The sequence below is a fragment of the Protopterus annectens genome, chromosome 5.part1 (assembly GCF_019279795.1).
Source record: "Protopterus annectens isolate FY-2018-M chromosome 5.part1, PAN1.0, whole genome shotgun sequence".
Lineage (NCBI taxonomy): Eukaryota > Metazoa > Chordata > Ceratodontiformes > Protopteridae > Protopterus > Protopterus annectens.
In genome coordinates, this window is record NC_056736.1 from 614448462 (window position 1) to 614474803 (window position 26342).

The window sequence follows — 26342 nt, forward strand, 5'->3', positions numbered from 1 at the left end:
ATTCCAGATAGCTGGGCTGGCAGTATCTCCTTCTGTCACACTTCTGTATAAATCATATTAATATTCAAATGACATATAATTATTTACAAAATTCCAGATAGATGGGCTTGCAGTATCTCTTTTTGTTACAGTTTTAGTTGCTATGAAACTTGAACAACAAGAACCATTTCTGGGTATTGTAGTGTTTCACCACTTTGCCAGTAATAAGTTTGACATAATCACTTGGTGCTACAGCTTGTCATGTCTTGTTGTATGTGAATGTGGCAGTCGAATTCAGTAGTAAGTCCTCTTTATTTCACTGAGCATGAAATCTCATAAAACAAGCACCAGAAGAAATGATACGTTTCCATCTTTCAGCTAAAGAAAACTCTGCTATTTCTTTCACGACATGTGTGTAAATAAAAGATGTGGTCTCCTTCAGGATACAAGTCAAATAGATACTATATACCCATTCTGGCTATTTTCATAGTTGTTACCCCAACTTTCACTGGCTAGTAATCTGAATTGATGGCATTTAAAAGATATATGCCAGGGATGCCTTTTATTTACTGCAAAGCAACAAAGTGGGGGAAATGTGTTTTTAATGTAGTGATTCGTTTCAGAAGAGAAAGAAGATCAGAGAATATGTGGTTGTCTCTTTATGCTCATAGTGTAATAATAATTTTTTTTTTGGCTGTGCCTCACAATTACCCATCAGCTACTCCTGGTTCCCCTCGTCAATCTTCACTTCCTTAAAATAAACAGATGCCTGGACCTGATCAGTTATTCAGGGCAAGAGAAGAGACTGAAGCATTCATGAACAGTGTCATACTGACGCCAGTGACAGTATATTTTTATGCCTTGCTATTAATTGCCTACTCATGAACAGTACATGCAAACAGACACCTCATTTTTTTTCTTCATTTTCTCCTCTCATTACTTTAAAACACAACTAAAAACTGTTGATTTTTGAAACATAAATGTTTTGCTCTGTTCCTGTATCATTCTGTGAGCTGTCACTAGTATCTGGATGGCTTTCTATGTTTACAATATGTACTTTGAACAAATACCTGCATAAGCTGCATTGCAATTTCATAAATCTCTCTGTTGGTATCTGATGCTTTAAACAAGACTAGGTTTAACAGGGTTATTATGTCACATGGATAATTCCTAAAAAAAAGAAACAGAATAGCATAATTAGTGCTTCAGTTGCAAAAAATGAAGAAAAACAGTAATCTCTTCAACTTTTATCAAAGCATACTCACTGATTTGGCTTTGGAAAATGCTGATTACCACTGCCCACACTAATACAGAGACTTGTTCAATTCCGTTGCCATTACAAGAGTTTTTACGGACTCCTTTATGAAGTCACATTATGCTCATAATTTTAACTTTGTGGCTCAAAGCATGACATAATAAACATACGCTGTACTCCAAACATATGTACAATGGGACACAAATATAAATTACATAAAATAACATATTTGCATTGATTTCATAGTTAAACATATACTAATTCAGCAGCAGAGTTAACTATGTCATCAGCTTACAAAGAAAATGAAAAAAATATTATAAACAGAAATTCGGGTAGAAGTGACTTCTGAAGATTTTTTTAGCAGTTTACTTCTCTAGCTGGTGGTTGCCCCCTAAAGGACAAACTGCAGGATTACACCTAGCACTCTGGTCATTCAGTGTGTGCTCTGAAGAAGTATGCAACTCCATGCATGTGCATGATCATCCACAACTGTGCTTTCATTCATTCAGTGAACTGTCAGATCTTGCCTGAACAAAGTCAAAGTAACTTTATTGTCATTCAGCTACAACCGTACCCTAGTTACAGCTGAACGAAATTCCGTTCCTCCAAGCTCATGCACAAAAAAGTAAACATACACAGCATAACTCAACAACATAAAACATATAAACATCAACAATGAAGAGCCAACCAAAGACCAGAAGCTTAAAAACAAATACAATACATGGATTACTCTCATCATCCTGCCACCATCTTATTATTATTATTATTATTGATTGACTATATCAATTAGTCAGTCAATTACATTTTAATTTAAGTTCCTATATCTACTCACCCTAAAGTACACAATAATTTCATGCAATATAGTATTAAAACGAAGTATCACTGGGTTAAAGAAAAAAGCCAAGAACCAGAATTTATTATTGAGGTGAGACAATGCCTGGGAGAGCAGGTCTTGAGGAATCTCTTAAAACATCTGATGGCAAGAGTCTTTGTAATCTAACAGGGATGTGAATTCCACTGGAGCAGGTTCTAATAAGAGAAAGGACAAAATCTGATATAGCCATACTTTCCTAGAAATGACAAGTGTCAGCTATGCACATAATGTGAGTTGGCTACTGAGAAACCAGCAGCTCTTTTATGTATGTGCATCCACAATATGTAGGGCGAAGTAAAATACAGAACTATGTATTTGGTTAGCAATGCCACCTGAAACAAAGGCAGCCCCCCACAGTGCAGCTGTGATATTTCTCAGTTAACAGACTGATAGTGGAGTTCTAAAGAAGCTGGAGGTGCCTGAGGGCAGTACAAGACAGCCGTAGATAAAAGGACATTAAAGTAAACTGGAAAGGTACAAATCAAGGCATAGAGCTCTGCAGAAAGATTCTCCAAACAAGCACAGTGTTTAGTGGTAAACCTCATGGGTCTGGGGATCAATCCTGACATTATATAAGTGAATGTACTGCCATGGCTGCTTAACTCCCCCCAGTACTCCACTTTCCTCCCAACTCCAAAAAACATGCTGGTTGATTGGTGACACTAATAATTTTCTGCATATGTTTTATTTTCCTTGCTGATGTGGCTCATGCCATGGCTGAAAATGGTCCAAGCAAGACCAGTACACATAACCAGTTAACAAGCCATCAAATAAAACCTGTGTGACCTGGATCTTCTGCAACAGCTGGTTATCTAGGGTCATAATTACTTGCCATACCTTAGACACTCTTTTCTACCTGTTAGTATCAAATGAAATAATTAGGCTCAGGTAAGAAGGTGGGGAAGACAGAGAGGCTGCACGGATGACCAATACCACAGTTTTACTGGATTAATTGTCAGAAATCATACATGTCTAGGCCAAACATAACTCAAGACAACATTTTTGTGACTAAAGAGAAAACATTTTTTCCAGCGAGAAGGAAAGTGAACCTTTGTATCATTAGTGTAACCATGACACATCAAAACACTCTTTTGAAAAACAACTCCCAGAAACATTTATACTGTGAATGACAAAGACCTCAGTGGAAACCAGCACCATAGTGGATAGGTGTTTGAACTGTGAATTACCAAGATGACCTTCTACATACACCCCAAAACTTAGGAGGCAAGATGACCTTATACAGACACCCCAAAATTTAGGAGGCAGACACCCCAAAAGTTAGGAGGCAAGATGACCTTATACAGACACTCCAAAAGTTAGTAGGCAAACTAACCAACCAATCAATGACTATGGAAGAAGGTTCATAGTAAAAATGTCATAAACTTCAATAGGGTGACGTGGTCCAACGTGTCAAATGCCACTGACAGCAAAAGAAAGAATAAGAATGAATAAACTTCTTTGATCTGTTATCACTAAGATATCATTAAATACCCTAATGAAGACATTATCTGTACTGCAGTGTACCTGAGACCGAAATCAATATAATCCAAAAGGCCATCAGAGTTTAAGAGTCAGACTGTATATAAAAACCTTTCTCTATACTCTTTTGTCAGTGAGGTACAGATTATAGATGGAGTGATAATTTCACAAATTTTGAGATTTAAAGATGGTTTCTTAAGGTTTGGAGGTTACCAAAAATATTTAGAACATACTTAATATACCAAGCCTAACAGAAGTTCTCATGACATCCAGAAAAGATAACACAAGCCAGTTTAGACCAAGGCCCATTCCACATGACATGGGATGTAAAGCTGAAATCAATTGCTCAGCCACATTCACTGCTTTGCTGCTCGGACATAATATGGAGAATCTCCTCTATGATGAGGCCATAGAGGACTGTGCATCAGCCTTACATTTGAAGCCAGAATAGGCTTTCCTGCTGACTAAACGTGGACTGTGAACAAAGAAAAGATCAATTGGTTGATTTAATGCAGTGGAAATTTTTCATTAGTTGGAATATCTAAACTGGTACACTGTGCAGTATCCATTATCTTTCAGCTTGTCCTCAAGCAGGTGGTTTCTTCTCCCATGGCAATCTATCCTTCCCTCATCCTGCAGACTACAAAGTCCCCTATCATATCACGGTTCACATATCTCATTCTAGACATGGTGTATATGATGTGGGGCACAGAGGTCATATCATTGGTTGGAAGTAAATGATCAGAAGAAGTCTTACTGTATTCAGGAAAGACATTCTCAGAAATGAGGCTAAAATCACAGGTGGTAATGCTTTATAAAAACCCTGTTTGTGTGATCAGCTCAGAAACAAGTGAATTTTCCAAGAGAAGCTTTATAGTGGAATGAATTAGATCATAATCAGACCATGAGAATGGTTGCACCGTCAATTCTGAGTTGACCATACCCAGATAGAAAATCAAGTTAGATAAATATCCGTTATACAGAGTATCAAAGGAAATAACCCAAGCATATCTGAATCCCTGCATAATGAGAATTCTTAAGTAAAGGTCACTGTTGATACAGTTGGTGAAGTTATTCAACACTAGCCAATTAGCTGATGAGGAAATCGGGGAATGATTACAGCAATAAGTTCACAGTGGCTGGTGGAAAGCATATAAAAGAAATTTACAGCTTGTCCTGTGCCTAGTACATATTCGGTGGCACTGGTTTCTCAGAGAGAGACTCAGATACTCTGGGTGAGGGTTTGCAATAAAAAGCAACACTTTCACTGAACTTGTGCTTCTGACACAGAGGAATAAATTGATTATTACAGCTCAGGAGATCTGAGTCTGACTAGTGGCTCAGGTACTTGATTGTGCAGGTGGGGGGGATATGCCTATCATGAAGAGAAGGGGATGGGTAGGTAATCCCATTGGGCTTGTGCCACTATTCCAATGACAGGGCCTCAGCTGGAGAGTGAAGGTCTATCATGATGCAGGGAATTGGTGCAGGAACAATATGGGTCTGGCCACCCAGGCTGCTGGGATGTGGGAGAGTATGCATGCATGGACAGATGAGCATATGTGGCATTTGTATTTATGCAGCTGTTTATACCACCACCAAGGGCAGGAGTAGGCCAAACCAAAAAAATACTCACATTGCTGTGATGCCAGTGAGAGCACAAATCACCCTTATGGGTGCCTGGATGATGGTCCATCTAGAATAATTCTAGAATCCAAACTTTTCCAAAAAGCCACAGATAAAGCCAAGGCCCTTGTAGAATGAGCCTTGACCCTGCCTGCAATTGTTTTGCTGTGGTGGACATAACAGAAGGTAACAGCAATAGACAACCACTTGGAAATAGTCTGCTTTGACACAGCTTTTCCTTTTTTCTTACATTCACAAGAAATGAACAGCTGATTAGTGTTTTTGAAAGATTTTGTTCTGTTTCATTTTTAGGTCCTGGAAAGAAGACAGGGATTGGTAACTTGGCTCAGAGGGTCTATATTATAATGTCGACAAGTGAAAATGTCGACTCTGACTTGATCAACACCAAAATGTCAAACTACAAGATTACTGAACGGCCAAATCACAGATTTCTTTCCAATGGAAAGAAATCGGTTGTCCGTTCTCTTACACCTGCCCTTTCCCTGACTGTAGTGCAGTCTTGGAGGTAGAAAATTTAGTTAGGTGGTGTGCGGGGGGGGGGGGGGGGCACAGCCTCCCACATTGGGAGGTGTGAAGACCCCACTTAAATATATTTATTTTTATGTGGCGTTGGTGTTTGGCTAACCAATAATCGGTGATTTGGCCATTTGGTAATGTTGTAGTTCGACATTTTGGTGTCAAACAAGTCAGAGTCGACATTTTCACTTGTCGACATTATAATATAGACCCGCATAGATACCACTTTAGGTATAAAGGCAAGATTAGTTCTTAATGAAACCCTCTTTGTGGAAAATCAGATAATGGTGACCCATCATTAGAGCTTGCAGCTCAGATACTCTTGTAGAGCTAAGAGCAATTAGTAACACTGTTTTCCATGTTAAGAATCTCAAGTCAGCCTGATGATGTGGTTCAGATGGAGAAAATGTTACTTTTTCTAATTCTAAATAAGGATCCAATTTTGCTCTGATGGTATGTAAGATGCCTGTAGATTGACATTGTGCTGAAAATCTATATCCCAGGCTGCCACAGCTAGTTTGCACAGAGGGTAAGATCTAGTTCCACTGAGCTTGATTATGTACCACATCACTGTGGTGTTGTCTGTTAACACTTGCAGAGGTACTGGAGACCACTAATAGCCAAGCCAATCTTGTAGTCCCCTGCCATAAACAAACTCTACAAGAGAAGGAAGAAATTGTTGCAAAAGAGAGTAAAATCCCATGAGTGGAGGAGCTCCCTGGTCAGCCTCAGCAAGAAGCTGAGATCCCTTATAAGATCTTCCAAAGCTAGCTATGAAAACAAGACTGCCACTGATTCTAAGGACAACCACAAAGCATTCTATAGCTATGTCAAGAATCTCAATGGCAACACCCAGATCTGCTCTGAGTTACAGCACAATGGCACAAAAATTACAGAACCAACTGATATTGCCAACATCCTGGCAGATAGGTTCAGTGCTAACTTTACCCCCCCTCTCACCTCCTAAAGTGCGCAAATCTATACAGGAAGAATGCAGAGTCCCTGTAATCACAACTTCACAGGTAAAAGCAGCACTGTCTAAAGCCAAAACACAGCATCCATAGGACTGGACAGCATCCCAGGCTCTGTCTTACACGAACTTCAGAACAAACTGGCTCACCACCTAAGCACCATGTTCAATCATAGCCTCATATCAGGCTTTGTACCCATTGAATGGTGCACAGCAACAGTTATCCCACTCCACAAAGGGGAGCCATCACTGATCCTGGGAACTATCACCCTATTAGCCTGACGAGCCTGGTCTGCAAGGCCATGGAATGTATCATCATGGAATTCATAAACAAAGACATTGGTAACCTCCAAACTCTGGACCCTACCCAGTTCTGGCTTGTGAAAGGCAGATCTTGCCTCCTGAACCTGGTTGACTTCTTTGAGGCAGTCACCAAAGCTATAGATGAGGGTAAGGTGGTTCACACAGCCTATCTAGACCTCGCCAAGGCTTTCAACACCATCCCCCATTCTGGAATTATACCTAAACTCACTAAACTATGTATAAATCCCTATGTCACAAGATGGGTTGCCAACTGGCTCACTGACAGAGCCCACACTGTAAAAGTTGCAGACTTCAAATCTGACTTCAAACCAGTGACAAGTGGAGTACCACAGGGTTCAGTCCTGGGACCTCTCCTGGTTGGTATCTACTTCTCTGAAGTACAGGCTAACATAGAAGGCCTCTGGCTAATGAAGTTCACAGATGACTGCAAACTAGGAGCTATAGTCGAGTCCCCAAATGATGTGGACATCCTACAGAAGGGCCTCACTGAGACAGATGCCTGGTGTCAAAGCCATGGCCTCAAGCTCAATGCCAAAAAGTGCATTGTTATCCCCTTTGGTAAAAACTCTGTACCCATGAACTGCCACACAGGTGGCAGTCTTCTTAACACTGAATGTGTGATAAGAGACCTTGGGACCCCAGGTGGACAGTAATCTGTCCTTTGATAATCACATTGCCACAGTAGTCAGGAAATCCATCTACACCTCATCACAAAAGGGTTCTCGTCCAGGAAAAAAGAGGTCATTGTTCCCCTCTAGTCGACACTCAAAAGACCCATTATAGAGTACAATGCCCCTTTTGGAATGTACCTCACAAGATGTCTGCAGCAGCTGGATAGGCAACAGCAGTACCTCACAAAGAGAATTACTGGCCTCAAACAGATGCCCTACAGTGATCGTCTCAAAAAACTCCAGCTTTACTCTGTAGCATATCGCCTACTCCTGGGAGATCTCTGCCTAACATACAAAGCTATGTCAAACCCAGAGCTTTTGGACATGCTACACCTAAAAAAATCTCAATCCCTCTGAGCTACATGCTCTAGGGACCTAAACTTTGTCACCACAATAAACAGAACTTGCTGGAGGGATAGATTCTTGTCCCAGAGACTTCCCATACTCTGGAACAAGCTACCCATCTACGTCAAGCAAAGTTCCTCATTAACACTCTTCAAGAAAAATCTTGATGAATGGATGGGAAATAGGAAATACACCCTGGGGATCACTTCTGTGGCTCTGCTCAACACGGGCACAGGAAATTAACTTTCTTGGGTTGGCGTAAGCCAGGGAACTTTGTTGGCTAGGCTTACTTAGGCCTTGGGCTGATAGCCTAGTACCTACCTATGATAATTCAGAGAGTTGACAGCATGTATGAGTGCCAACATCTCATTTATGTTTCTGTGTTTTGGTCTGTCTTTTCTGTTCCAAAGATTCTGGACTTTAATCAGCACAGACACTGCTCCCAAAGCAAAGTTTAAGGAGTGCATTGTTATTGACTGTGCTGAAGTTTAGAGGGAGAATGGAATACCTGGATTCTAAGAAAGTTGGTGTCTCTCTCCAAATTTCTCCATTTTTACAAACCCCAAAACTGGAATCTGAAACATCATGGGATGCTGATGTTGGGGCCATACAGGATTCAGGTACCATTGGATTTTTCGCATGTGGAGACTTGCAAGAAGTATCTTGAGAATCATAGTTGCCATGAGACATAGAATTCAGAGGAATTCCCTTGTTATGTCAGCAGTATTATTAGAAAAACTCAGGGACATGTCTATATATAGATCTAGCTTTGCCTATGGATGCAAAGCTCATTGAGCTGAGGTATCCCTGACTCATACCAGGAAAACAATTCTTTGGGAAGGAGTCAAACAAGACTTTTGTAAGTTTTAGAATTCCAGTCTGTGTAGGAGATTTCTTACCAAGGTGAGTGATTCCTGACACTGTGAAAAAGATGACAGGTCATCTAAATAAGGGAAAATGCAAATACCTTGCAGTTTGCAGTTAGTTATCATAGGAAGTTACTAGGCTATTGGCCCTGAGGCCCTTATAAGCCTAGCCAAGAGTTTAGCCCATGTTTAGACAAGTCAGCACCCAAAGCACCTGTCCAGCAGGGACACGGGTAGAATTCCAGGGGTGTATTTTCCGTTTCCCATCCTGTTATCCAGATTGCACTTGAAAAGGGACAATGAGGTACTCTGCTTGATGTGGAGAGGGAGTCTCTTCCACAGATGGGGGAATCTCTGGGACACAACTTTGTCCCACCGTCAAGTCCTATTGATGTCACAGACCAGGTTGAGGTCACGCATGTGGGTTACTCGAGTGGAACTTGACTTGCGGATATGCAGTAGTCCCATCAAGGCGGGGTCTGAGATTGCTTTGTATGCCAGACAGAGGTCACCTCTGAGGAGTCTGTATGAAACTGAGTAGAGGGACATGGCTTTTAGCCTATCTGTGTAGGGTAGATGCTTGAGGTCCTGGAATCTTCTGGTGAGGAATCTCTGTGGTCTCTCCAGCTGCTGCATGTGTTTTGCAAGGTACGTGCCAAAGAGGGCATTGTACTCAATAGTTGGCCTTATAAGGGAAGAATACAGGGATGTTATGACCTATTTGTCCCTTGATAAGATACCCTTACTTATGGCTATTATAGGGGAAGACATTTTGTGAATATCCTTGCAGAAGTACATAGACCAAAAGGTGATGCAGAGAACTGATAATGTGAACCAGACACAGAACATCTTAAGGAATGACTGAAATGTCGATCTATAGGAATGTAATGATATGCATCTTTTAATTCTAAGGTTACTAGAAAATTCAGATGCGCAACAAGGAGTAATAAATTGCAAACTGACAACATTTTGAATTTGGGCACTATCATAAACAAGTTCAAAAAGGAAAGATCCAGAACTGGCCTCCAAGAATCTTCTTTCTTTGGCCCCAGAAATATCCTTGAATATCCTTCCCATAACCCCTAACTGAGGAGGAGGAACAGCTTCTACTTCTTCCTGGGAGAGCATATGCTGAATGGCTGGAGAGGAAAGGAGGGAGACCCCATTGCCATCTGTAACCTTGATGTATTACTCTCTGAGTCTAACTGTCTAAAACTATCTGTTGTCCAAGAGAGGTAATTGAAGTTCATACTTTCTGGAAAGATTAAGATAAGGGATTGCTAGGGTGAGTGGATGGCATGGTAGAGTCCTTCATATAGTCACTCAGACTTATTAGGCTGTCCTTTGTGCTGAGGTGGGGGTCCTGTTTTCTTTTGGAACCTACCTGCCATTACTTTTAAAATGTTTGTTTATCAGCAGATTACTCATACTGTTTATTTGCTTTTTAAAGAAAATTGTAGAGGGAGCATTAAATTCCTTAGCAAACTTGGAAAAGGGGGAGCTGAAAAATCTGAGATATCCCCTTTTAGAACCTCTACAGCAGAAGGTTCAAAAACTTAAGTCTTTATCCAAGGGAAAATTCAAAATTTCACTTTTTTTACAACTTGTTGGACATTTTGGGACTGTAACCATGGAAGCCACTTTGTAACAGTCCAAGTGGCAGCATCCGTTGAAGTGGCATCAGTAGAATCACATGTATATCTGAAACCATGGGCAGCCACATGAGACACAGAAGCAACCAAGTTATAAAAATGCCTATTTAATAAGATGAAAGCGCTTAACCTTCTGTAACATTGCCTGTGATAGTTTTTAGTGAGAGACAATAAAAGTCATCTATTGAGCACATCCAATAGTCTTTCCCTAACAAAGGGAGTATCGACTGCAGTGTTACCATCTGAAATTTGTCCTTCCTCATGGATTTGTTTAATCTGCTGAGGTCCACTATTGGCCTCCAGTCTCCTGTTCATTTTGGGACTAAAAAGAACCTGGAGTAAGTTCCAGATCCTATCTGGTCTGCTGGGATGGACTGGATGACTCTTTTTAAGAGCAACTTGTTGATCTCCACAGTTGCCTGATCCCTGAGATTGGGTGGTACATCTGGGATCTTCTTGGGAACAAACGGTGGAAGGGAAAAAGGTATGATATAGCCTCTGGTAACAACTCTTTCTACCCACTTGTCTTGGGTTATACTTAGCCAGGCTTTTGGATACAAAGAAATGCTACCCCAGACCAGCCCTAGAGAAACGCAGTCAGGCCCCATATCAGGAACGGTGATAAGGCCATCCCCGAAAGGAATCACAACCTTGTTGGGATTGCGGACTGCCCCTGCCTCTAGGGCGATGTCTCCCATTTCCTCCTCCTTCTCTGCCTCTGAAGGCGGGTTCACCCTGTGTCCGGAAAGACCCTCTGGGACTTCTTGAACCACATTTTACTACCCCTTTGACCTTTAGGGTATGGTCTAGAGGGAACAGTAGAATGTACTCCCATGGCAGTGAGTGTCTTTCCTTCTTGCTCACACAGAGTGAGTGTGCCATTCACCTTAGATCCAAACAATGAGGAACCATCAAATGGGGCGTTGGTGAAAGTGGACTTGAACGGTTCCGCAAAATTACACAAGTGCATCCAAGAGTGACGCCTTAGGGCAACTCCTGAACCCGCTGCTCTACTCACTCCATCAGCTGCATAAGAAATAAGCCGCATGGAGGAGTTTACAATAGAATTTAAGGTGGACAGCTGAGCAGAAATCTTGTCAGGGACTTCCTCAGTACATGTACCCTGTATAGAATCTCCTAACTCATTGAGGAGATCCCTCTGCAATCTCGTGAAGTGAGTGAGATAGTTCAACGATCAAAAAGTAAAAGCCCCTGAACTGAAGACAAGCTTCCCATACCTGTCCATCTGTCGAGGCAGAAGAAGTCTCAGCAAGCTCCTTTTTAGTGGCCGCCGCCACCACCATGGCATCTACGGGGACACCTTTGGACAAAAATTCTTTATCTTGAGGGGCAGAAAGAAACTTGTTGGGTCTCCTAGGGGCTGGCTCCATGGCATCAGGACTATCCCTCACCTTTCGACTAACTAAATCCATCAGTTCGTCAAAAGGTGGAGACACCCAAGAGGCAGAAGGTTGAGACCCGAAAGCCTTCAGGTACACAGACTCCTCATCAGAAGGGTTAACAATGGGCCAGCTGCACCTCTGTTTAAGGATCTCCAGGATGTCCACAAAGGAGACATCATCAGAGGACGACTTGGGGGATCCTTCTGACTCCTCGAGGTCAGTGTCAGATGTCAAAGACTCATCCTGGGAGTCAACATGCTTCCTCTTGCATGTCTTCTTCCTGGGGGGCTCCTCAGAAGGGCATTCTGAGGAAGGTCAAGGAAGAGTGGGGGCCACCAGCCGGTGGCTTCTGAGGCTGAGGGACTCTGCTGCCTCTGGAGAGAGTAGGGGCTGAGACCAAATTGGGATGCTCTAGGGAGGAGAGTGCTGGTACCCTTGGTGGGAACTGGTGACTTGGACAGCATGCTCCTCATCATCTCGAATGCTGATCCCTCCATCTCCAAGGACCTCTCCCACTCCAAAGAGACCGAGGATGCCATCAGTGCCAGAGCTATTGGCTCCAAGATACACGCAGGGTCTGAACTCACCCTAGCAGAAATGCCAAGAGGGAGACTCAGAACTGAAGAAGACCAATTCCAATCTTCCCTGTCAGTACCGACCAGAGAGCTTCAGCCCCTGGATGCAACAGATGACACTGAAAGTGTCGGAGCAGAACTCAGCTCCGAAGCAACCGCAAGTGGAGCTGGAGCCGAGGGTTCCACCAATGGCACCAAGCCCTCCGACTCTGACAAACCAGCATGACTCGGAGGAAGAATAACAATCGAGGGTATAACAGGTTCCATAGGCTCCGGAACCAACTGGGTCGGAGCCGACAACAATTTAGATAGAGCAGATGAATTCATCATTCTCAGGACCACCCTCTCCACATCTTCTTTTGAAAGGCTCCTGGAAGACCTGGAGGACATACTCGGGAATCTTGATCTTGGAGGAATAGCAGGTTCCATAAATTCAGTGGTCGGCTCCGACAAACTAGGATCCGACCCTGTCACCACAATGCTGCTCTCAGTCATCTCCAAAGGCAGTGGAGCCAGTGAGGCTGATTTTGCCACTTTAGGAGGCGGCTCCGAGACATGAGCCGGTGCCGGAGAAGGTCTTTCCGAAGATTTAGACTTAGCAGATTTTGTGGACTTGGAAGAAGAGAAAGAATTAGACAAGGCTTCCTCAAAGGAAGGCTTTAAAAGACCCTTTGGAATTAGCTTGTTCCTTCTCTCCTGTAACACTCTAGGGGAGAAGGCATGACAAAACAAGCAACTCTCTTGCAAATGGATGGCCCCTAAGCAACAGACACATAGACCATGACCATCTGTCAGTGACATTTTTTGGGAGCACTTCATGCATTTCTTGAAGCCCGAAGGCTTGTGCTCCTTAACCTCTTTAGACATAACACAAAGACGAAAGAAGAAGAGAAGTAAAAGGGAGGACTAGGTCCTCTAACTTAAACTGGCCTAGCCCTGAAGGAGGAAGAAACACCACAGGGACTAGATCCTCTAACTAAAACAGCCTAGTCCAGAAAGGAAAGGGACAGTTGGTCTTCTAACTTAAACAGACCAGCGAAAATTCACACACACACAGAAAACCCTTTCACACAGAAACCCCTTAATCTGCTAAGGATTAACAGAGGAAGCTGAAACTGGAGTTTTGAACAACAAACTCCACCACCATAAAGAATCAACACCAGCGGATAACCGCCAAAAACCAAACTGCTGTACAAAACTGTAGACTGGAAAAACCGCTAGCATTATCAAGCTATCAGCACTAACAATAAGTATAAAACTGGTACACAGGATACCACAAAGCACATTAACAGGCCCAAGGCCAACACTTGCACCAAGGGGTGCAAAGGAGCTAATTACCTAAGAATTAGTAAACTTACACTAACAAATACTAATGCAACAACAATTGTACTACACTAATTATAACTTTGAACAAGATTTTAAGCAATGTAAGCAAGAAAAAAGTTAACACTTAGCCAGAGCCAAGAGAAGCACAACCGAACTTGTCGACGCATCAAACGAGATCTGGGGTTTGTACTGGTGCACTATGGGATACCTGCTTAGCCACAAGCCAACCAGAAGTCTTTGAGCTTATAAATCGGCTGAGTTGGCTCCGAACCCATACATAAAATGAAGGTGAGATTGGACTACACAACATGTTTTATTTTCTTGGGGAGTTTGGAGGGCTGGTGATTTTTTTGTTTAAGTTATAAAACCAGATTTCTCCTCAGAAAAGGAAGCAAATGCCAAAACAGTCATCATATTCTCAAGAGAGGCAAGCATAAACTTTAACAAATGAACCTGACAGTTGAGAATTCCAAAAACAAGAGTTGCAGAAGAATACACTTTTATTCCTCAAACATTGCCTTCCCATCCTTGTCAGAAAGAAATGGATTGGCATAAACCAAAGGTTTAGCAGCAGCTGGATTTACTAAAGCAACATATGCTGGGTCAGATCTGGAATTAATGTATAAAAGCTTAAAAGTTTGAGGAATGTTATACAATCTATCTGCTTTTTTGGGAGGAGCAGGCTAGTTGTCAGGCATGTGAAAGGCTGTGACAAAAAGATCCCCCAGAGCTGAAAGAACAGGAGAAATTGGTGGTAAGAATAATAAATCATAATAATGTCTATGAGACTGAGAAACAACATTTCCTCTGAAACAGACACACACTGGAAATTGCTTCAGAGAAAGTGAATCCTTCAAATTCACTGGGTAAAGTCACACTATCCTTAGAATCTGAATCCAAAATCTCTTCACAATCATTTTTTAGGTTCAAAAGCTTGAAACTCTTCAGAAAATAATTTCTTTTTTTCTTTTACCAGACACAGCCATACTAGAAGGATGAAGAGCAGACCTCTCTACCTCTTAGCACAAGAACTATTGCTCTTATAAAGTTAGAATGTTACTACAATAATACACATTTTCTGAAGGACATGAAGACTGAAACTCAAACGTCTGTCATTATGTAGTGAGTAACAACACATTCCACAGTGTTTGCATCACATAAAAAAGCAAACAAACAGCTCACAGCTTTCCTGGTTTGCTTCTTGGTTTATTATTTAGTGATTGCATCTTCAGTGATTTGCCAGAGCACCAGAAATTTTATGGAGAACGGCCAAAGAAAATGAGGCAAAAATCTGGACATTCTGTAAAATTCTGGATATTTAAAAGGCATGAGAGCTTAAACAAAGCCCTGAGATAAGTCCAGTACATCACTCCTTCCAGCATATGTGAGACAAGAGAATAAATACGTCTCATTTTTTTGTTTTTTGCTTCTTTTTGGCAGAAATTTCTGACGAAACAAGCACACTTTTGCAGGAAAATAAATGTTCCCATGGATTGGCATGACTTTCTTACTATGTCCCAGAAGTGAGAAGAGTGGCATTCCATTGTCCACTGAGGACATTCTAATAGTCAAAGAGGATGTGTCTAACCACCTGGTCCATTGTGTCTGTAGGGACTACACCAGAGGGGAGCAAAGGAAAAACAAGAATGTACTAAGGTCTAAGTTTTGGCCACAGCAGAATCACACACCTACAGCTGAGCACTGTACCAGCCTGCTCTGGTGGCAAAGGCTGTTTTTTTTGTAACTGGAAGAAGGAAGAACCGAAAGACTGTCAGGTTGTTCCATGGTTAAGCTGAAAAAAGATACATAATTTCTGGGAAAGCCTGGCAGCAGTATTCAGTTAAACAAGTAAGTTGTAAAAAAGTAATATCTCCCCATTAAAACACAGTAAACAGCACTTTAACATTTACTCTAACCCCCCAAAGGTAACATAAGACAACTTTCACCTGAGAAAAAGTAGTTTAACATTACTTTTAATAACTTTTTACCACAAAAGTTAAAAGTGAAGGCCCATTTAAAAGTAATTCAAAGTCATGTGACAGTCATTCAAAACACCATTTCCTAGCTTTGAAAATATTTTTTTCAGTAAAAGTACAATTTTTGTCATAAAAAATAAAAATTGAACTTTTTCTTCTCTGAAGGGAACTCATCTGACCAACACTGGAATAGCATTATCAAAGAGTCATTCCTCGAAAGCCCACAACAGGGGTGCTGTTTGGCAGCAGGAAGGCTCATTATGGCTAGGCACCCAAACTTGACTTTTTAGTCAGCTCAGCTTAAGCTGACTAATGTTTTGGGCACATGGAAAGTTCCCTAAAGCTTTGGAAGCTGTTATATCCTTAGCATGATGTAATTGGCAAGATGGTGTCCAAACTGAATGGTCAGGAAACAACAGGACAAACTTCATTTTAAGATACTGCATTTTGAGTTAAGGTGAAATTAGTCAATATGCAAAAACATAAGAATTTTTGTAATAGTTCAGTCTTGGAGTGCTAGTGTTTTACTGCAGTTATAGAAATCTCTTCTTTAAAGATGTTGCAGATATATGAATTTGACAGAATCAACACATTGCTTAGGCAATTGTCATGTTAACCTTAAACCTGGCTTAGTTAAGTTTTTGAGCTCTGAGGACAAGGAAAAAATTCTTACTGCAGCTGTTAGAAACATAAAGGATTTAATGTATGATTTTTGTACAAAGATGTGATACTTTCTTGTTTGGCATATTTACCCCTAAATATTTTCCATAAAACAGATGTTTTAATAGTTTGAGCAATCAGTTATGTCATAAAATATTTGGTTGTACTTCTACATCCTCTCAAACTTAAGGTGATACATCAAATTACTCCATTTGTTTTTGATTTAATAAGGGAAACTCATACAGAAGTAAAAGCCTCAGCTATTAAATGGTGGTCACTTAACTCAGAATTATCGGAAATCTTTATTGCCTGATTGTGCATTTTAACATTTAAAGGGGTAAAAGAAATTTGTTAACACAAGGAACACTTTTTCTTTTTACCTATCTGGTGGAGATGTGTTTTGGCAGCAGCCAGTCATGGACATGAATGTGCTATCTTAGTCAAAGGAAGCATTCCCCAAGCATTCTGACCTTTCTCTAACACTTGCCTGCATGCTGATCTGTGATTATAGTCAGTAGTAATTAGGCTATGGTGCATCCTATAATAACAGTCTTATAAACTCCATGTCACACAAAAACGGGCAAAAGTGTGAAAACCTATACTTAATGGTTGTTGCTAATGGTAACTGTTAAAAAAAGATCCATAGCTGTTTAGATATTATTCAAGTGTCCCTATCTTTCCTAGCATACTATACTTTTTGTCACAGCATATTATTTCAGTGAAACTAGATTTACATTTATGACATTTTCAACACTCTGTGATCATTTTCCATGCCATATCTCTCATACCATAGTAAACACACTGCCTTTGCAAACAACCTTACCCCACCCACCATCCCATGTGACCCTTATTCTCCCACACACCACCTCTCCAAAAATGATTCCTGACCAAGTCTTTTTGTCAATTTTGAAAGTGAAAAATACCAGTTCTGTGAGTCCTGACCAAGGGTGTGGATAGGCATATTTGCTGTACTCAAATGAGTGTGTTTTTTCTGAGCATCTCTTGGAAACTTCAACACTCAAAAAGTGCAGAATGTTTAGAATTGTGTAAATAGATATTTACAGTATAGAGGTATCATACCTCTTAAACTCTTAAATCAAGAAATCTGGACAAAGCCATAAATAATGTTATAACAAAGGCCCAAAAATAGGGACAATTTTTAAATATTGCGCTTACAAACTTAGAAAGTTGATAGAATAACAGGGCTTCCATAAGCATGAATTTTCAGAAGGAAATGAAGTTTAAAACTCAAATGCCTGTCATTATTTTCTGATTTTCTTAATTTGCCTGTCATTTGCCAGAAAAACAATATTTTATGTGGAACAGACCAAAAATATGAGGCAAAAATCTGTATAGCTGAGAAATACGAGAGATATGCAAAGAATGCTTGTGTGAAATGAATACCCCCTAAAAAAATCTTTTTGTTGGTATGAAAGGTAATAGTTCAAAATAATGTGTCCCCTTCCTATATGTCTAGGGGTAGCAATTTGATGGTTGAGTACATTTGTAAAATGATATGTGGGTGGGTGTGGACAACAACAATAGGTCTGAGTAAAAAATGTAAATTTATGTCTACAATCCTGGTCCTGAAAATATCCGTGGATGTCTGCTGAGAACTGCTAATGTCCCACCGAGCAACTTCTGTCCCCCTCAGCTCTTCAACCTGAGGGTCTCCACTTTTTACATCTCCAAAGTATGGAAACATCTGTTGTTGTTATGCTTTTACAAAAAGGTGGCTTGTCTACTCACCCTGGAAATTACAGGCCTATTATTCTCACTCATATTAGTTGTAAGGTTATGGAATGTGGTAAAGCTGTCATAATAAACAATGCTATATGTGATTTTGTACCCTTGGAAAAACACCAGTTTGACATTGTAAAAGAAAGATCATGCTTTCTTAAGTTAGCTGATACAGGGATACAGGGACAGTTGATTAGGGACTGCCCACCTTGACCTTGTCAAGGCCTTCAACACTATTTCCCATACTTGGATTATTAACAAACTCTCCCAAATCAACACTAACCCATATATAGAACTCATACTGTTAGAGTTGGGTACATTTGCACTAGGTAGAGAAAAATCACCAGTGGTGCCACACAATGCTCTGTTTTGGGACCCTTCCTCTTTGGCATGTTATCAAGGAACTATTGCTGACGATTGTAAAGTGTAGGATGATTATCAAATCCCATTCTGATACTCAAATTCTCAATAAATATAGTAAATCTGACTCACTTTTTTACTGACCATCATCAGTCCTCTTTCATATATGAACCCATTATAATACCAACCTTGAAACTATCAGATGAATGAATGCCTGTCATCTAATTTCTCGCTTATGCCTTTCAAATGCGGTCACGAAAAAGTGATCAAAAAATCCTCTCTGTTAGTCACTCTGGTCAGATGGACTGCATCCCAGATTCCTAAATGTGTATGGCATTTTCACACTCTTAACATAAGTAATTCAGCATATCACTCAGTTTGGGGAAGTTCTTGATACTCTGCAAATCTACTACTAATATGCCTACCTCTAAAGTATCCTTGGTTATTGCAGTCAACAACCTATGACCAGCCAGCTCTATTGGTATAGAGGGACAAAGACCTGTCTAGGACCCAGGTGACCCAAGTTTATTAAGCAGCTCAGTTGCTTGTAGCTGGGAAGGAAAGGGAGGAGTGAAAATAATTTGCTTGCTTACTCCTCTTAGGGGGAGAGAATTGGGGCAATTTACTGCTAGTTAGCCAGACACTTTGGTATCCCTGATGGAGACCAGAGCTCACATTGGCAACAGGCTGGACATGTAGGTAGGCCTGGGAGTATTGTTGTCCTATGGCCTGGGGGGCAGTCCTAAGGTTGTGCCTCATTTCTGGCAGTAGCCTATTAATAAAAAGTTGCTGCAGCAGAGTAGACACCATGTCCCATTAGCAGCTATGGCAGCTCCTTGACCTGCTTGTTTCCACATAACTTACTAAACCAGTAAGTCTGAGGGATGATAAATGAGGATCAAGACAATAACAAGATGGTTTCTTGTCTCTTCATTACCTTTGCATCTAAAACTACAGTCTAAGGATAGCCTGCAAATGGATGTTTAAATATGTTGCCCAGAAAACAGTACTAGAAAATGTCATTTTCAGATATGCACATTACAAGAAAGGCAAAGCTAGAATCATCACTATGTCATATCTTAAACCTCCTGTAGTGGAGACCCATGGGTTATATGCAAATAGCCACTTAAGGACATACCAGAGTTTCAACTACATGGCTTCTGAAGGTCATGAGTTTTTACTTTTTCAAGTTTATACTGTTTCATTCAGGCTACTAAAGCCACACCCCACTAGCTGTAGACATGTCATATTTTGACCTTTTGTTTGAGCCTGTCAGAACAGCAAAAGTGAATTGTTTAGCAATACTTTAGAATCACACAGCTTAAAAATGAACCCAATGTCCATAACATTACAGTGACTGCAAAATATCCCAAATAACATTCAAACCAAGGGGGTAAAAGGTCACACAGCCAAACCTTTAGTAAAAACGACAAGGAAGTGATGTAGGAACATAGCAGGGGTAGTGCGAAGGGGGGGGGGGCACCTCCCTGATCACAAAGTGTCAGGGGGCACAATCAGGTCTTCAGTGCATTACTGGCATTCAGAAATGAATGCTGGTATTGCATGTGTGGCATAAAGTACAACAGCTGCATGTTATAGTTTGCTACGGTTTAAAATTAAAGAAGTGGGTCTCAATGGAGGCTTGTTGCTTAGATTCAGAGCACCATTTTTATTTTTTGCTCATGAAGTAAAGTAGATTGAAAGGAGTAGACCTTGTTTGCTCCTTACATTAGAAGCACCAGATCCAAATCAAACATCGGAGTATGGCACAGGATAGCCAGCTATGCCTCTACAAGAAAGATCAAGCAAAGTTAGACTTATCATGGTATAATATCTTAAACTTCCTGTAATGGAGGCCCATGGGGTACATGGCATGTTTAAGAGATTTAGCTGAGGCCTGTAGTAAAAATCAATACCTAATGGCTTACAAGAGTATAATGTTTGAAAATGACATTTTCTACTACTATTTTCTGATTAGTATATTTCAACTTCAATTTGCAGACTATATTTAGGCTGTGGTTTTAGATGCAAAAGTAGTGCAGACACAATAAACCAGCTTGTATTTGATCTCATCCTCAACTGGACTGAAAACTATGGGAGAGGTATGCCTTAAGTAACAATTTTCTTCTTGCACAAAGGACCACCAGTTTGCAAATGTTATCTTTCATTCTTTTTTTTACTGTCCAGCTATAATTATGATCCCAAAAGACCACACAGTCTGATTTCCACCATGCACTGGAAACCAGGGGCTGATAGTCTCCACCCAGTAATTGTTAAATGTTGTAAACTGGATGCAGTGCATGGAATATCATGATTATGCTACAAAATCAGAAAAAAAGGAAAACTTGTTAAGTGCTTTCTTAAGGTGAGATCCAATCTTAACAGCACCTAGGGACGCTTAACAAAACCTTGTTAAGGACACCCTGAGAGCTAAGACTGGGTCTTGTGCTAGAGACAGCTGACAGTGCTGACTGGCAAAGAACAGAGACAAAAGGAAAAATAACTTTTACAAGCTGTTAGAATTTTGCACTGCCATGGTCCCCCAATTAAACATGATTCAAAATGATGCAAAGTTACTGGTAGAAAGCATTACATTACAATTATTATTTTAAATTAACCTAACATTAACACTAGGAATGTTTTCTACACATTCAAAAGACAATTTAATAAATGCAGCTTTTTACTCCTCAATACCATATTAAGTCCTAAAATGTTTGTATATATCTATCTGGTTTTGAATGGTGTTTCAGCTCCGGAGAATTCTACTGGGCTGTTTGCTGTGAAAATACTTTGCTTTTTGGAATAGCACTTGCTGCTCTACAACGTTATTAGAAAACAACCTGAGAAGCTTCTCTCTGCACCTCTTGCCCATCACAATTCGCAGTGTCTCGATCTCCCTGAGAAAGTATTGGCTGTGATGGTCCTTGCTGCTTACCTTTCTAGAAGTTTGATTTATTTTTCTTAAAGAAATGTCTCTTGGTTTCTCTTGTACACCTTTATGTTTTCCACACAGACAGCACACAGCACTGGTTTGGCTGCTTTACGAATTACTTTCCATCAGTCTGTGAAGTTTTCTACATGCGTTATAACATGTCGCTGTCTCTTCTCATACTTAGTGACTATATCTACAACCAACTCACTGGGTCTTTTCTATGAATATTACAAAAGCCTTTGAGTCATTCTTTCATTATTTACTCTTTTAAGCACTACAGGTTTCTCAAACATCTGTACAAAACTGCTCCCTGGTTCCATCACTCATGATATTTTTAAAAGCAAGATTCTTTCACACTTCTTTGGGGCATCCCCACTTATTTGTGGTGTCCTCAAGGATTTTTCCTTGGTCCCCTCAATTTCACCCTGTTTCTCTTAGATTCACAGGTTTATAGGTGTACACTAGGCTACTAACCACTAGGACCCTTATAAGCCTAATCAGGCAATTTAAATATGTCCCACAAATTTGATTTATATAGGATGTGATTTAATGACTGCCTCTATCCGTCAGAGGCATATGTGCCATACTAAAGATGAATTTCTGATTATCTATCCATTAGTCAGAGTTGCAGTTAAATAGGGTTAGGGAGGAAATCTGCTTCACATAAATGGGGAGCTGGTTCCAGAAAGTGGGCATTCTCTGAGAAACATATCTGTCTCGCCAACATGTCCTATTTATGTCGCAAGCAAAATTTAGGTCTTTTGATCTAGTAGTTGTGATGCTGTTTGTTTTGCAGATGTGCAAAATGTATGTCAAAACAGGGTCCAAGGATGCCTTGTATGCTAGGCAAAGACCACCATAGGGCATTATGTTTATTCCCTGTATTCTCTTTATAAGGAACCTTTGTGGATGTTACAGTTGCTGCATGTGTCTGGTCAGGTACATACTGAAGGGAACATTATTTTCTATGATGGGTCTGATGAGGGCTAAGTATAGTGGTATGATGACCTCTCTGAACCTAGATGCCATGCCCTTACTTATAAGTTGAGCAACACAGAAGGATTTTCTTCCTACCTTGGACACATATTGCTCAAAGACTAGGGTACTATCTTCACAAGTTCCAGGATGCCTGGGGTGACTGACTTCTCAAAAGATGCTATAATGCATTTCTTGGTATTGAGGTTTAAACCATGGCTTTGGCAACAAGCATTTGTCTGCATTAGACCTTTCTGAAGCATGTTCTCATCTTGGCAGGATTCAATCACTGCTTCCAGTTTACATTCTTTTGGCAAACTTAGTTAGCCAAAAGCCTTTGACATTGGCTTTGACATCTGAGAAGTAGATGCCAAAGGGGCATACTGCTTAACTGTCCAGATTTTTGCCTCTTATTTTTGGTCTTTTCCTTGCACATTTTGCAGTTTTCTGGCAAATCATTGAGGACTGAAGTCATTAAATAATACTAAATAATGAGAGACATTTGAGTTTCAGACTTCATATCTTCCAGAAAATATATAATAATGCAAAACCTGTTATTCTAACAAGTTTCTATGTTTCTAGGAGCAATATTTAAAATCTGTCCCTATTTTTGGGCCTTTGTCCTGATTTCTTACACTGAGAAGCTGAGAGGTATGCAAGGAGGAGTGGGCGGAACACAGAAGAACCATGAGTCACTCCACTGGTGACCAGCCTGTTTGTGGAGGTGACCTCACCAATCTTAACCTATTGGGTCCTATCTGTGACCCAGCTAGCTGTCCAGCATGTTATAAAGGGGATTACGCCTAGTTCCATAAGTTTGTTGACTGTGCCGGAGTGGGATGTTGTATCAAATGTTTTAGCCAGACTTACATAGCCAGTATGCATAGCTTGCCCCTCAATCATTGCCTTAATGATCTTTTCAAAGAAGTCCATCAGATTCAGTAAGCATGACCGTCCTCTGAGAAACCCAAACTGGGATGGATCCATTGTCTGGAGGCCTCCTATGTCCTTGCTGATAATTTCCATGATAATTCTTTCCATGGTTTTGCAAATAAGATGGCTCAAAAAGATGCCAGATGGCTTAATGGTTAAGTTCTTTGCCTCCCATGCACAAGGTACAAGGTTCGATCCTGACCTCTGACCAATGACTGTTTGGAGTTTGCATGTTCTCCCTGTGTCTCCGTGGGGTTTCTCCATTGTCTGAAAAACATGCTGAGTGTTCCATCTCAAACTCACCAATGAATGGAGCTGTGGGCAGCAGCACAGACTCTAAAATGTGCCCTACAGGGGGAAGAGTTGTACAGACCAACTACTTTGGGCATCTACTGTGGTGCACAGTATCCTCAAGATAGGAGAACATGGATCACAGACTGCGCACCATGGCAGAGATAGCCACTCAACGGTGTAAAATATGGCTCTAGGTGATTTGGTCACATTGACTAATGTCATCAAAAATGGGCATGGATAGTTGCCGGTGATAAATGGGTTGAGGACCCGACCTACTCTGACCCATGCCAGGGACCCTTGCTAATGGTGGGAGGGGTATATGTGCCCCTATTGGCCAGTGTGTGCCCGCCTTAAAGCCCAGCAGCCCTGGGTCAATAAGCTACTGGCTGGCCTGTGTCTAGTTGCCCAGCATGGGTTACCTGGGATAGCTCTGTTAGTGAAAGCTGGATGTAAAACCAACCAACCTGCCAAACATGAACTGAGAATTGCTACGCTTAATGTAGGTTCACTGACAGGGCGCAGCTTGGAAGTGGGTGACATGATGATACGAAGGAGGCTGAAGATCTAACAAGATGGAAGGGCAGTGCAGCCACTTGGCTTGGGATCCAGAGTCTACTACTCAGGTGGAGGGCAGGCTAGAAATGGTGTACGAATTGTGGTGAGAGAGAAGCTTCAGAAGGCAGTAAGGGATATCATCAGAATTAATGACAGACTCATGGCAGTCAGACTCCAGTGTAATGATAGGGGAGTATTCATAATCTCAGCCTATGCCCCACAGCAGGGTTGTGATAGTGAGGAAAAGAGTGCATTCAGACAGCAGTTGCAGGACCTACTAGATAAAGCAGGACAACATGAATTGGTGTTGATAATGGGTGACTTGAATGCACACATTAGGACAGACAGAACAGGATATGAGGACATGGGTCGGCCAACAGGAATAAAGAAGGAGAATCCATTCTAGACTTTTGTCTGGAAAATGGCTTGATAGTAGCCAACACATGGCTTAGAAAGAGAGACAGTCACATGATCACATACAAGAGTAGTCAACATGCAACACAGGTAGACTTCCTCCTAGTAAGGAAAAAAGCACTGGGGTAAAATCCATGATTGCAAAGTCATCCCCAGTGAAACAGTCAGCCCACAGCATAAACCACTAGTAGCTGCAAGCAGTGGTCAGAAAAGGCTCTAAGGTCAACAGAGACTAGGCTGAAGACCTGGAAGTTTACTGGAGAGAAAGTACAACAGTTCACGGAATTACTCCGGGCTCTAGCACTCCATAGGTGGAGTTGAAGAATGACAGCGCCTAAAAACAGCATGTGTTAGGACTACAGAAAAGATATGTGGCCAAGCCAGGTATGGAAATAAGGTACATAAAGAAAGCTGGGGGTGAAATGCAGAAGTCCAGGAAGTCATCAAAAGAAAGAAGGAGTGCAAGAAAAAAGTGGGAGATAGAAAAGACTGACCAGGCTAGGAAGGAATACTGGTTGGCTAACAAAGAAGCTAAGAAAGAAGTTGCAATAGCAAAGAATAGGGCACTGGAGGCACTGTGCCAACTTCTGGAAAGTGACTCAGTAAGGGGCACAAAGAAACTATATCAGGTTGCAAGGCAAAGACAGAAAGATAAAGAAGATAGTCAGACATGGGTTCATAGGGGATGCCGGCGACAACCTGCTCACCAGTCCACAGGACATCAAATGCAGATGGAAGGAGTATTTCTAGCAGCTTCTGAATGAAGAAAACCCCACAGAAGCTGTACTGCCCCAGAAACAGCGTACAATGAGAGAAGAGGAGGAGCCCACCCTAGAAGAAGTAAGAACAGCACTAAGGAAGATGAAATCAGGGAAAGCAGCAGGCTCAGATGAGGTCACTGCAGATATATAAAGATGCTGGGTGAGATAGAGGAGAAATGGCTCCTGAGGGTACTAATAGCAGTGTGGAGAGAAAGGTGTATCCCAGATGACTGGAGAATAAGCATACTTGTGTCAGTGTTCAAGAAAAAATGGGACATCCACAACTGTGGGCAGTACAGAGGCATCAAACTTCTATTACATTGCAAGAAAGTTCTGGAGAGGGTGATTGATAAAATGGATACGCAGAGTAGATGGGAGATGAGCAGTTTGGATTCAGATCAGGATGCAGCACAATTGACCCGATGTTTGCATTGAGACAGATACTTGAGAAGAGTCCAACTGGGCATTCCTAGACTTGGAGAAAGCATATGACAAGGTCCCAAGAAAGCTGCTCTGGGCAGTACTGCGGTGGTTTGAAGTCCCAGAAACATTGATAGAATTAGTGCAGGCTATGTACAAGGACCCAATGACTTGAGTACAAACAGTGTTCGGCATCACAGAGGGATTCCCAGTGGGAGTGGGTGTACACCAGGGTTCAGCTCTGAGCCCACTGCTGTTCATACTGGTGATGGACTACATTAACAAACAGGTTGGAGGGGACGGATCAACAAAGCTGCTGTATGCAGACAATGTGGCAGTACAGGCAGACTCTGAGCTAGAACTTCAGCAAAGGATAGGAGAATGGAATGCAAATCTGAAGGCATGTGGGATGAAACTAAGCACATATAAGATGGTGGTAA

General features: G+C 41.3%; 1 protein-coding gene across 7 annotated transcripts in view; it reads right to left on the bottom strand.

Moving 5' to 3' along the window:
* Window positions 1–26342, bottom strand: part of FRY (FRY microtubule binding protein) — a 2210679-nt gene that overhangs the window by 571685 nt on the left and 1612652 nt on the right. For all 7 annotated transcript variants that reach the window (XM_044073229.1, XM_044073230.1, XM_044073228.1 and 4 more), the window contains exon 30: window positions 1050–1149. In XM_044073229.1, coding sequence (XP_043929164.1) covers window positions 1050–1149 — 100 coding nt within the window. The remainder of the gene's footprint in view (window positions 1–1049; window positions 1150–26342) is intronic.